The 13,661-nt window shown below is 47.6% G+C and overlaps 1 protein-coding gene across 2 annotated transcripts; it reads right to left on the bottom strand.

The window, feature by feature from the left end:
- Positions 1–227: 227 nt before the first annotated feature.
- On the bottom strand, positions 228–13,289 carry LOC143724314 (ribonuclease inhibitor-like). 2 transcript variants are annotated; one of them, XM_077217321.1, is made up of 4 exons: positions 13,184–13,289; positions 2,432–2,649; positions 2,034–2,195; positions 228–1,224 (listed from the first exon to the last, which is right to left on the bottom strand). In XM_077217321.1, exons 2-4 carry the CDS (start codon positions 2,647–2,649, stop codon positions 1,194–1,196), a joined length of 411 nt encoding a protein of 136 aa, XP_077073436.1. In that variant the 5' UTR covers positions 13,184–13,289; the 3' UTR covers positions 228–1,193. The 2 variants fall into 2 exon arrangements, with proteins under 2 accessions (XP_077073436.1, XP_077073437.1); XM_077217322.1 differs by having other exon boundaries at positions 439–1,212.
- Between the last annotated feature and the right edge of the window lie 372 nt (positions 13,290–13,661).

The raw sequence follows: 13,661 nt of genomic DNA, 5'->3' as shown, positions 1-13,661 counted from the left end.
CACACACACACACTCTCTCTCCCTAAGTTTGCATTGACATCACTTTCCCGCAGGAACAGCCGGACTGAGTGTCAGAAGAGCGGAGTGTGACTGGAGTTAACAGGGAAACTGAGAAAACACCAGTAAAACAAACCATTACCAGTTTAAACTAAAGCTTGGACTCGATATAGTGTTCCTTACAACTTACCAAAGATCCAGTGATCATGGATATTGACATGCAGCAGGAATCGTGTTTCTGACGTTTATATGAGCCTGATTTCCACACCGGGGAAATACATAAAGCAGATTTGCCTGTGAATGATTTATATAAATATAATATATGTAGGTCTAAATCCAGGTGATCACTCATATTTATGTTATATATCATCATATCGTCTTGCCCCTAAAACTTCTATAGTTTTTATCAGTGTTAATTTAAAAACATCAAATTAGGCCGACTATAACAATGGTAAATATTTAATTGATGAGTTACAATATAATACATGAATGTAAAACATGAATACAATATATTGGTTATGATTTTACCCCAAAAAATCAACATATTGAGACAAAATGACTGTAAATCCACGTTTGTATCTACACAATATGTAATTAATGCCTCTCTCTCTCTCTCTCTCTCTCTCTCTCGTACTGAGAATGAATGATAAAACAGGTGGTAATTGCTGTGTTAGCTGTTTAAGCTTGGGGGAAAACCGTTTTTGTGTCTAGATGTTCTAGTGCACAGAGATCTTTAACGACAGCAGAAGTGCATACAGGTCGTGTCCGGGGTGAGATGGTCTGTGATGATGTTCCTGCCCGTTTCTTCACTCCGGAGATGTACAAGTCCTGAAGGTGCACAACAATGATCCTTTCAGCTGTCCTAACAGTCCATTACAGTATCCTTATGTTGGATTTACTGGCTGACCCAAACCAGACAGTTGTATAAGTGCACAGAACACACTCCATAACAGCTGAGTAAAACTGTGTCATCTGCGCCTGTGGCAGGATCAACTTTTCCAGTTGATGAAGAAAGCGCAACCTCAGCTGGGCTTTTTCTGCAATAGAGCAAATATGATTGTCCCACTTCAGGAGCTGAGAGACGGTAGAGACCAGGAACCTGAACGACTCCACAGTCCTGTTCATGATGGAGAGTGGGAATAATGCTGGGCTGTTTCTCCTGAAGTCCACAATCATCTCCACTGTTTTCAGCGTGTTCAGGTCCAGGTTGTTGTGCTGAAGATGAGTCTGAGGAGAAAACAATCAGTGTCCAGTGGAACAGAGTGCAAATTATTATATTTCAATTACTGTTTTATGAGTAAATGGAGTTGCACTGAATTTCTGTAATCAGATTAATTACTGACTTTACATGATCTTGCATAAATATTTGTGTTTTTAAATATTATAGATTTAAAACATGAATCATGTTGATATGTTTGTCTGTGTGTGTCGGTGCGACTCCTATTGAGTCTCTGTAAAGGAGAAACCAATGAGTGTACGGCGTATGGAATAAACCACAGGGAGCAAATACAAATTTTATTTTGAGTTCAAACACAAACCTTTAGTTAAAGTCGTTTGTCCTCTAGTTTAAACATGTTTGTAGGCTCTTAGTAAATAACTGAGATTAAAGTAAATGTAGAGTAGTGTGACGTGTTGCTTGTCACAGTAAAAACACACAAGAGACAGAGAAATTTCTCATGTGAGCTGGATGCTGTGAGCTGAAGCTGGAACTGCACTGATTTTAGCAGGAGTGCAGCATTTTCCTACAATCTGATCAAGTCTGTTTTCACACTAAAATTATTCCCTTCTACTGACACAGTTAATAATGCAGGTGTTAATGTATAAAGCTGTGACAATGTGCTTTTGTTCTCTTTCCTCCTTTGTGTTAAACATTTCAATAACTACACATTCTGTTCTCACACAAACCCTTTGTTGCAATAAAGCTTAATGATAATTTCCTTTCACAAATGTTTGAAAGTTTTGTTCAGATATCAGAGGTAAATGAAGATCTCTTTAATATCTCTGATATTAAGTGATATCAAGTGATGTTTCCTCACCTCAGGACACAGTTTGAGTCTCGTATCACGTCTCTGAGCCGCTGCTTTGAGTCTCCTATCTTATTGTGTCTCAGATCAAGCTCTTTTAAAAACTGCAGTGCTTTTGAGTCAGTCAAAGACTGAGTTAAAGAAGAAACATCTGTAATGCCACACTCAATTAGTCTAGAAAGACACAAACAGAGGAAGAGAGATTATCTTACAAACAAATCATTAATGTGAAGAATTTTACACAAATATAATGTGAACTCAGACTCATTGTGAGATGTTGAGAATAAAGTGTTTTAGTTTAAAAAACCCAGAAAGTGCACTGCTATAAACAATGAAACATAAGCCCTGCTGTCTTCAAATAAATAAACTTCAGTCACACTGTAATTGCTGTACAGTATAATGATACTAACTGTAGTTTCTCCAGCTCGAATTGTGGGATCATCAGTAGATCACTGAGGGGCTTCACTCCTGAGTCTCCTAGTTTATTCCTGCTCAGGTTCAGCTCTCTCAGGTGTGACGGGTTTGATTTCAGAGCTGAAGTCAGGATGAGACTCTGTTTCTCTGTAATTCTGCATTCACTCAGACTGAAGACAGAGAAATAACAATAGTTCACATCTATGATGATCATCTTATTGAAGAACTACAGCAGCATTTAGTTTCCAATAGTGTGTTTTAAAACCCAGTCACACTAGTTATGTGTCCTGGAAGACACTGTTTCTTCTCTTTCATTTTCAGCCATTTATTTGACATCTCTCTTCTTTATTCTCTGTTGAAAGTGGAGATTTCTGCATGTACACAATCAGAACATTGTATCAAATGCTGTAAATTAAACAATTACTAACTAGATAAAAAAACTATCATTTGTAAGCTTTCTTTGTTATGTTGTATTTATTTGTTCTATTTGTAATTTGATTATTTGTTCTTATTTTATTAGTGACTGCTTACTTGTCTTTAATAATGTTGTAAATTCACATTAATTAGGCTGGTAGATGTATGCAAATTTTTTTTTTTTTTTACAAAACTAAGTTGTATTATATGCTGCATGTGTGTATAAATACATTGTAGGTCATTTTAGGTCTTTACATAAAACAACTACACAGTTAAATAGATGTATTTCATTAAGTACATTCAGTTTAATTACATATGTATAACAAATATTTAAATCATATAAAAGTTAAAAATGGGCTTAATCTATTTACTAACATCAACTACATATGTAAAAGTATCACGTTTTTAGTGTTTTTGTGGAATAATGCACATACCTAACCATACTTAACCATACAAAAATCTTTGTATTTAATTGCAAAGATTATGTGTTAAGTGTATTACGTGTGGATGGATTATGTGTTTATTATTATTATATATTAAGAAATGGATTATTATTGATTATCAAATAGATGAAGTATTAATGTATGTGTATTAAATGTAGGGCTGGGATGATACACCTATCTCCCGATGCGATACTATCACGATACTTGAGTGCCGATACGATATTTATTGTGATTTTTTTTAAGAATTGCGATTCTACAAGTATTGTGATTCGATATTGCAATATATTGTGATTTTTTTTAACACTAGACCATGGGGAAAAGTTAAATCATACATATATACAGACTGAACATGATGTATAAGATGAGTCATATTTACAAAATCAGTTCATCACATCTTTCTGACTTATTTCAGAAGCATTTTAGTACTGTATATCTGTCACGGTGGGACCGGGAATAATTCCGTGGATTCAAGTGCAGATCAAGAAGTGTTTTAATAGGACAAAACATAAAATAAACAAACCAAAACTAAATCCAAAAACAGACAAGGCAATCCAAAAACAGACAAGGCAGGGCAGGAACAGGTACAGCATACAAAACGCGTAACAAATACAACGAACGAGCACAGGACAGCAAACACAGGAAGACTAAATAGGGAGGCAAACAAAGGAGGGTAACGAGACAGACAGGTGGAGCAATTAAACCAATAATCAGATAACAAGGGGGAGGGATTAAACAATGACAAGAGCACATGGCTCAAAATAACAAAACACCCATGTGCATAACAAGACAGGACAGACATGTGACATAACCCCCTCCCTACGGAGCGGCTACCAGACGCTCCATCCGACTCGGGCGGGACAGGAGGGACAGGCCAGGGGGGGAACAGGAGAGACAGACCAGGGCAAAACACACAACACAAGAGTTCAGGAGGGAGGTGGAATGGTGGAGGATCTGGGGGAGGGATGGGGGGCCAGGTCCATGAAAGGGAACAGAAACAGGGGGTGATGGTTTAGCCGGGGGCCAGGGCGAAGCAGACAGTCCATCGGGCGGCCAGGGCGAAGCAGACGGTTTAGCCGGCGGCCAGGGCGAAGCAGACGGTTTAGCCGGCGGCCAGGGCGAAGCAGACGGTTTAGCCGGCGGCCAGGGCGAAGCAGACGACCCATCGGGCGGCCAGGGCGAAGCAGACGACCCATCGGGCGGCCAGGGCGAAGCAGACGACCCATCGGGCGGCCAGGGCGAAGCAGACGACCCATCGGGCGGCCAGGGCGAAGCAGACGACCCATCGGGCGGCCAGGGCGGGTACGACCAGGGCGAGGGCGACCATGGCACAGGAACAGCAACAGACACCGGCTCATGAACAGATACCGGCTCAGGCACTGGAACAGGCACTGGCTTTGGAACAGACATTGGCTCAGGAACAGACACCGGCTCAGGAACAGACACCGGCTCAGGAACAGACACCGGCTCAGGAACAGACACCGGCTCAGGAACAGACACCAAAACTGTCACAGCCACAAGAACAGACACAAACACAGAAACAAACACTGGCTCTGGCGCTGGAACAGGCACTGGCTCTGGAACAGGCATTGGCTCCAGCTCTGGAACGGGCACTGGCTCGGCCTCCGGCTCTGGAACGGGCACTGGCTCTGCCTCCGGCTCAGGAACACGCACTGGCTCTGCCTCCGGCTCAGGAACACGCACTGGCTCTGCCTCCGGCTCAGGAACACGCACTGGCTCTGCCTCCGGCTCAGGAACACGCACTGGCTCTGCCTCCGGCTCAGGAACACGCACTGGCTCTGCCTCCGGCTCTGGAACACGCACTTTCTCTGCCTCCGGCTCTGGAACACGCACTGGCTCTGCCTCCGGCTCTGGAACACGCACTGGCTCTGCCTCCGGCTCTGGAACACGCACTGGCTCTGCCTCCGGCTCTGGAACACGCACTGGCTCTGCCTCCGGCTCTGGAACAGCAAACACGGGCATGTCCAGGATCCGAGCCAGACGCTCCAGATAGTCTGTAACTGCCTTGGCGGCCACACAAATGGGCATTTCCGGATCTGTCTCAGACTGGGCAGACGTGACGTGCTCAGTCTCTCGCTGGGCAGACGTGACGTGAACAGTCTCTCGCTGGGCAGACGTGACGTGAACAGTCTCTCGCTGGGCAGACGTGACGTGAACAGTCTCTCGCTGGGCAGACGTGACGTGAACAGTCTCTCGCTGGGCAGACGTGACGTGAACAGTCTCTCGCTGGGCAGACGTGACTTGAACAGTCTCTCGCTGGGCAGACGGGACGTGAACAGTCTCTCGCTGGGCAGACGGGACGTGAACAGTCTCTCGCTGGGCAGACGGGACGTGAACAGTCTCTCGCTGGGCAGACGGGACGTGAACAGTCTCTCGCTGGGCAGACGGGACGTGTACAGTCTCTCGCTGGGCAGACGGGACGTGAACAGTCTCTCGCTGGGCAGACGGGACGTGAACAGTCTCTCGCTGGGCAGACGGGACGTGAACAGTCTCTCGCTGGGCAGACGGGACGTGAACAGTCTCTCGCTGGGCAGACGGGACGTGAACAGTCTCTCGCTGGGCAGACGGGACGTGAACAGTCTCTCGCTGGGCAGACGGGACGTGAACAGTCTCTCGCTGGGCAGAAGGGACGTGAACAGTCTCTCGCTGGGCAGAAGGGACGTGAACAGTCTCTCGCTGGGCAGACGGGACGTGAACAGTCTCTCGCTGGGCAGACGGGACGTGAACAGTCTCTCGCTGGGCAGACGGGACGTGAACAGTCTCTCGCTGGGCAGACGGGACGTGAACAGTCTCTCGCTGGGCAGACGGGACGTGAACCGTCTCTCGCTGGGCAGACGGGACGTGAACAGTCTCTCGCTGGGCAGACGGGACGTGAACAGTCTCTCGCTGGGCAGACGGGACGTGAACAGTCTCTCGCTGGGCAGAGGTGACGTGAACAATCTCCGACTGGGCAGCCGGAACGTGAACAGTCTCTGACTGGGCAGACGCTGGTCTCTTTCTCCTCCTCTGTCTTTTCTGATGGATGTGTGCAGACTCGAGGCTGGCTAAAACCATCGATGAAGTCCCCCTGCTTGACGGATCCAGAGATGATGACTTCATTCCTGATGAGACCCGTGAGGAAGACTCTGCTGCCCTCCTCTCCTCATTCCTTTGAGCGCACATGGAGAGGTACTTAAACAAAGAAATCCCGTTCTCTCTCTCCTCAGGAGAGAGTTCGCTCCGCTGAATCCACATGGGCTCGTTCGTTCTGTCACGGTGGGACCGGGAATAATTCCGTGGATTCAAGTGCAGATCAAGAAGTGTTTTAATAGGACAAAACATAAAATAAACAAACCAAAACTAAATCCAAAAACAGACAAGGCAATCCAAAAACAGACAAGGCAGGGCAGGAACAGGTACAGCATACAAAACGCGTAACAAATACAACGAACGAGCACAGGACAGCAAACACAGGAAGACTAAATAGGGAGGCAAACAAAGGAGGGTAACGAGACAGACAGGTGGAGCAATTAAACCAATAATCAGATAACAAGGGGGAGGGATTAAACAATGACAAGAGCACATGGCTCAAAATAACAAAACACCCATGTGCATAACAAGACAGGACAGACATGTGACAATATCATACAATACTACATTCTCTTTATTAAATGATTCAATAAGAGCGATAATAAAGCGACGATAAATGATAATCAGAGCTACAGAGCTACTTGTGGCCACGGCCAACCCATCACTTCATCACAACTTCCTCATTCATTGATGATCAACTGAGCTTCACAGACCACATTGCTGTAACTGCCCGGTCGTGTAGACTAGCCTTGCACAACATTAGGAGGATCAGGCCCTTCCTATCAGACCTGCACAACTCCTTGTTCAAGCGCTTGTTCTATCCAGACTGGACTATTGTAATGCTCTCCTGGCTGGTCTTCCAGCTTGCTCTGTCAAACCGCTGCAACTGATCCAGATGCTGGAGCCAGAGTGGTCTTTAATGAGCCGAAGAGACACACGTTACTCCTCTCCTCACAAAATTGCACTGGTTGCCAGTTGCCGCTCGCATTAAATTCAAATCACTGACGTTTGCCTACAGAACAACCACTGGCACTGCTCCCTTTTACCTGAACTCATTACTTCAGACTTACGTGCCATCCAGAAACTTGCGCTCTGCAAGCAAACGTCGTCTTGTGGTACCATCCCTAAGAGGCACAAAATCTCTCTCACAGACTTTTATCATGTCTGTTCATGCTGGAGGAATGATCTGCCTAACTCAACCAGAGCTCTGAGTCCATTACCACTTTCAAGAAACGGCTGAAGACGCATCTTTTCCGGCAGCACTTGATCCAGTAATACTGTGATGAAATGACAAAGAAGGTTCAATTGCAAGTAAAAGTATTTATTCTGATCTGGATAGTGACAGGGAGCAATATTGATAATGTCCAGGGATGAAGTGCACTTGGCAACACAGGGACTCTGGGACAGCCCGTCAAGATGGTGAAGACTGAAGGCAGAAGGTAAAGGTGAAGAGTAATCCAGGTAGATGGCAATGAATGCAGAAAACAGAACCAGGAAGTGGGTAGCGGGGAAGACTGAGTGCTGGACGACAACGACGACACGGGAACAGTAGGACGGCAGGAACACAGCGAGAGACAGGCAGGAACACAGCGGAACATCCACAACGCTCTGACAAAGACAGGGTGAAAACAGAGAGACTAAATAGTAATCGCTGATCAGCTGCAGCTGGCGCGCTGATCAGACACGGCTGATGGGAATAAGCGGCAGTGATCAGCGACACTGCCCACACGTAACACACACACACACAAGACGAGAACAGAGACAGCGAATTTATGAACCGTGACAGTACCCCTCCCCCTAGGAGCGCCTCCTGGCGCTCCCAGAAAGACTTACCTGTTGATTGTAATCATCAATAAGGGAGTGATCCAGAATGTCCCTAGCCGGAACCCAACTTCTCTCCTCCGGACCGTAACCCTCCCAGTCCACCAAGTACTGGAATCCGCGTCCCCTCCGTCTCGAGTCCAGAATACGATTAACCGAATACGTAGGCTCCCCATCTACGAGTCGCGGCGGTGGGGGAACCGGAGCCGGCGGATTAAGGTTAGAACGAAAAACAGGTTTCAATTTGGAGACATGAAAGGCGGGATGAATTCTCCTGTACGCCGGAGGAAGTTTGAGGCGGACTGTCACCGGACTAATGATCTTGGTGACAGTGAACGGGCCGATAAATTTAGGAGCTAACTTATTAGACACGGAACGGAGCGGAATGTTCTTGGTAGAAAGCCACACTTTTTGACCCACGACGTATACGGGAGGCCTTGACCGGTGGCAATCGGCCTTAGCCTTAGTGCGCGCCCCCACCTGGAGCAGAGTCTCACGGGCTCTGGTCCATGTGCGGTGGCACCTCTGGATGAAGGCGTGAGCAGAGGGGACCGCGACTTCGGATTCCAGACTTGGAAAAATTGGTGGCTGGTACCCTAGACTACACTCAAACGGTGAGAGGCCCGTGGATGACACTGGTAACGAGTTATGAGCGTACTCAACCATAGAAAGTTGTTGGCTCCAGGAAGAAGGATTCTTGGACACCAAACATCGCAACACTCTTTCCAGATCTTGGTTGGCTCGCTCGGTCTGACCATTGCTCTGGGGATGGTAACCCGAAGACAGACTGACTGTGGCTCCCAGTAATTTACAAAACTCCTGCCAAAATTTGGACACAAATTGAGACCCCCTGTCGGAGACCACGTCCATCGGGAGGCCATGTAAATGAAAGACGTGGTCAACAACAGTCACCGCTGTCTCCTTGGCTGAGGGTAATTTGGGCAAGGGGATGAAGTGTGCCGCCTTCGAGAACCGGTCCACTACGGTTAAAACAACCGTCATGCCATTAGAGGGCGGGAGGGCGGTGACAAAATCTAGCGCTATGTGGGACCAGGGCCTCGAAGGGACAGACAGCGGCTGGAGTAACCCATCAGGAGGACGGTTAGATGTCTTACCAGTGGCGCAGACCTTGCAAGCCAAAACAAAACTGCGAATGTCACGAGCCATTAATGGCCACCAGAATCGTTGCTTTATTAAACAGCTAGTCCGGTTAACTCCTGGATGACAAGCGATGCTGGAGCAGTGACCCCATCGTATGACTTCGGACCGTAACTCCTCCGGTACAAACAATCTACTCGGTGGGCACCCGGGCGGGGGCGTTACCCCTTCTAAGGCCGATATGACCCTCGATTCGACCTCCCATCTGAGTGCGGAGATAACTATCTTCTCGGGTAAAATGCACTCGGGAGTAACCGGGCGTTCGGAAGGATCAAAAATACGAGATAAGGAATCGGGTTTGATGTTTTTGGACCCGGGGCGGTACGAAAGAGAAAAGTCAAAACGTCCGAAAAAAAGTGCCCATCGAGCTTGCCTGGAGTTGAGTCTTTTAGCAGATCTAATATATTCAAGGTTCTTATGATCGGTCCAAACGATAAAAGGTACCCCCGACCCCTCTAGCCAATGACGCCACTCCTCCAACGCTAACTTGACCGCCAACAACTCCCTGTTACCAATGTCATAATTACGTTCGGCAGGTGATAAACGGTGGGACAAAAACGCGCAAGGGTGCATCTTGTCGTCTGAGGAAGAACGTTGGGATAGAACTGCACCTACCCCCACCTCTGACGCGTCGACCTCTACCACGAACTGACGTGAGGAATCAGGGGAGACTAGGATGGGAGCCGAAATGATGCGGCTTTTGAGGTTGGAGAATACAGCCTCGGCTGTATCGGACCACCTGAACGTCGTTCTGGGAGAGGTCAAGGCAGTCAGAGGTGCGGCTAGTTGGCTGAAGTTGCGAATGAAACGCCGATAGAAGTTGGCGAACCCCAGAAACCTCTGTAGGGCCTTACGGGAATCTGGGCTTGGCCACTCTACCACAGCCTTAACCTTGTCAGGATCCATACGCACTCCCTCAGCAGAGACGATGTATCCTAGGAAAGGAACAGACTGTGCATGAAAAGCGCATTTCTCCGCCTTGACAAAAAGCCCATTCTCTAACAACCTCCGAAGCACTCGTCTGACGTGTTGAACATGTTCCTGGAGAGACGAAGAAAAAATCAATATTTCATCCAGGTAAACATATATGAACTGATCTACCATGTCTCTCAAAACATCATTGACGAGTGCCTGGAAAACCGCTGGGGAGTTGGATAGCCCGAACGGCATAACCAAGTATTCAAAATGGCCCCTGGGGGTGTTAAACGCGGTTTTCCATTCATCCCCCTTCCTGATGCGAACCAAATGATAGGCGTTACGTAAATCCAATTTTGTGAAGATGGATGCTCCCTGCAATCTCTCGAAAGCTGAAGACATCAACGGCAAAGGGTAAGTATTCTTTATCGTGATGTTATTCAGCCCTCGGTAATCAATACAAGGTCGCAGAGAACCATCCTTCTTACCCACAAAAAAGAACCCCGCCCCCGCTGGAGAAGAGGAAGGGCGGATGAATCCGGAAGCTAAAGAATCAGAAATATATTTCTCCATGGCCTCCCTCTCCGGAGTGGAAAGTGAGTAAAGTTTGCCCTTAGGCGGAGACTTACCTGGGATTAACTCTATAGCACAGTCATAGGGACGATGCAGAGGGAGAGAAGCAGCACGGGACTTACTGAACACCTCCTTCAGGTCAAGGTACTCAGGTGGCACGTTAGATAAATTAACTGCCTCCTTCTGAAAAACAGGACAAGACACAGAAGAACATGCAGACACAAGACAAGACTCATAACATTTAGTGCTCCAGGAAGAAACAGAGTTGTGTCCCCAGTCAATCCTCGGGCCATGCTGGATCAGCCAGGGGTGACCGAGGACGATGGGGGCCAGGGGTGAGTCCAGGAGGAGAAATGAGATCTGCTCTGTGTGATTGCCAGATGTAATGAGTGTAAGTGTATTAGTGGTAAGAGTTATGACAGGAAGTTCTTGACCATTAAGTGCACTGACGGAAATGGTGTTCTTGAGCGGGGTGATGGGTATACCAAGTGTCTGAGCCAGTGACAAGTCCATGAAGTTACCTTCAGCTCCCGAATCCAGTAATGCTTGGCAGACGTGGGAGCGGGCTGCCCACAGAAGTCTTACCGGAAGGAGAGTAGAGGATGAGGTCTTATCCACGGAGATCCCGCCCGACAGTAGCCTCCTGTTTACTGCCGGGCCCGGTCTTTTACTGGACAGTTGTCCCGAAAGTGTCCAGCTCCGCCACAGTACAGGCAAAGACCCCGGGATCTCCGTCTCTCTCTCTCCTCCCGGGAAAGCCGAGCTCGACCCACCTGCATGGGCTCGGGATCGAAGACGGGGCCGACCGCATCACCACCGCTGGCCTGAGGGCATTCGACGCTCCCAGGATGAGGGAGCCTCCTGGGTAGTTGTTCCAGGCGGCTAAGGCGAGCGTCCACCCTCAAAGCCAGCTCTATTAGTCCATCAAGACTCTCAGGCAGGTCCAAGATGAATATCTCTCTCTGGATGCGGTCAGCCAGCCCATGCAGGAACATGTCCCACTGCGCCTCCTCGTTCCATTTGCACTCGGCGGCCAGGGTGCGGAAATCGATAGAGTAGTTAGAGACCTAGCGGTTACCTTGGCGAAGGTCGGCCAGTTGACGTGCCGCCTCCCTACCAGCTACCGCTCGGTCGAACACACGTCTCATCTCCTCCGAGAGCGCCTGGAACGACGAGCAGCACTGGTGTTGGTTTTCCCACACCGCCGTTCCCCACAGAGCCGCCCGCCCTGAGAGTAGAGTCAGCATGAATGCCACTTTGGACTCCTCCGTACTGAAGGTCTGAGGTTGGAGGGCAAAAAACTGGGTACATTTCGTCAAAAAAGCTCTGCAGTAGTTAGTCTCACCAGAGTATAATTCCGGGGTAGGCAGGCGTGGTTCGGGCTGACGACTGGGTGCTGGTGTGGTGGGGGGAATCGGCGGTGGGCTGGGCGCAGTGGAACAGACGAGTTGTTGAATCTGTTGGGTCAGCTCGGACACCTGTGTTACCAAGGCTTGAACTGCTCGTCCTGTGATTGCCAGATTCTCCTCTTGTTGGTCTATTCTTGAAGTGCTGCGTGATAGAAATTCTTGAAGGTCCGAGTTACTTGCTGAATCCATATCTGGTCAGAGCGTTCTGTGATGAAATGACAAAGAAGGTTCAATTGCAAGTAAAAGTATTTATTCTGATCTGGATAGTGACAGGGAGCAATATTGATAATGTCCAGGGATGAAGTGCACTTGGCAACACAGGGACGCTGGGACAGCCCGTCAAGATGGTGAAGACTGAAGGCAGAAGGTAAAGGTGAAGAGTAATCCAGGTAGATGGCGATGAATGCAGAAAACAGAACCAGGAAGTGGGTAGCGGGGAAGACTGAGTGCTGGACGACAACGACGACACGGGAACAGTAGGACGGCAGGAACACAGCGAGAGACAGGCAGGAACACAGTGGAACATCCACACCGCTCTGACAAAGACAGGGTGAAAACAGAGAGACTAAATAGTAATCGCTGATCAGCTGCAGCTGGCGCGCTGATCAGACACGGCTGATGGGAATAAGCGGCAGTGATCAGCGACAGCGCCCACACGTAACACACACACACACAAGACGAGAACAGAGACAGCGAATTTATGAACCGTGACAAATACTAACACTTTCTCTTCTATTCTATTTTTTTTTTTGTTTATTTACAAAAAAAATTAAATAATAATAATGTACTGCATTTAGATTAAACTGAGAGGGGTCATAGCACTTGCATATTGTTGTCCAACTGTTAGTTTAACTGCATCTATTCTTTTCATTTGTAAGTCGCTTTGGATAAAAGTGTCTCAGCAAAAAAGCAAAAAAAAAACAAAAACAAAAACAGCGTCTCAGACAGCACGTGAATAATGAATTGAATTCTCTTTCACGTCTCGTGCTTGTACGGAAAAATACACACACAATTATGTAAAAACGCCCGTCTTGGCGAGTATCCTCTAGTAAAAAAGTCAGTTATATCTTAAGTGAACGTAGACAGTATATTCAAATGAGGTCCGTGCGTTCGGTCTTAAAGCAACACTATGTCGTTTTTGCGGTTTTTGCTCTCGGGGCCCCCTACAGTTGGGAAACAGTATTGTCTTCTACTACTGTTGTAAAATCTGTCATATAAACACCAGGCGATACACGTGTGCATTTGTTGACAAGCCGATACCGTCTTGAGTTCTCGCGGGCAGACTGCCAGCGTTGCGAAATGTCTTCATCCCAGGTACATTGGCATATATTTCAGCATGTCATATGAATATAATTTCATGGGTTTTAATTTTTTTCAAAGGTCAAAAGATAGCGTAGCTCACGTTT

This window comes from Siphateles boraxobius, unplaced genomic scaffold (genome assembly GCF_051911475.1).
Source record: "Siphateles boraxobius isolate OS27281-9 unplaced genomic scaffold, OSU_SipBor_1 72, whole genome shotgun sequence".
NCBI classification, from domain to species: Eukaryota; Metazoa; Chordata; class Actinopteri; order Cypriniformes; family Leuciscidae; genus Siphateles; species Siphateles boraxobius.
Note: the sequence above shows the minus strand (reverse complement) of the source record. Positions and strands in the feature narration are given on the sequence as shown.

Excerpts from the sequence above, each read along its gene's own strand:
- LOC143724314 (XM_077217321.1), bottom strand. The coding sequence starts at position 2,649 with ATGATCATCATAGATGTGAACTATTGTTATTTCTCTGTCTTCAGTCTG. Across the intron at positions 2,196-2,431 it reads TTCGAGCTGGAGAAACTACA|ACTAATTGAGTGTGGCATTA; the intron begins GTTAGTATCATT and ends GTGTCTTTCTAG. Across the intron at positions 1,225-2,033 it reads GACTCAAACTGTGTCCTGAG|ACTCATCTTCAGCACAACAA; the intron begins GTGAGGAAACAT and ends TTTTCTCCTCAG.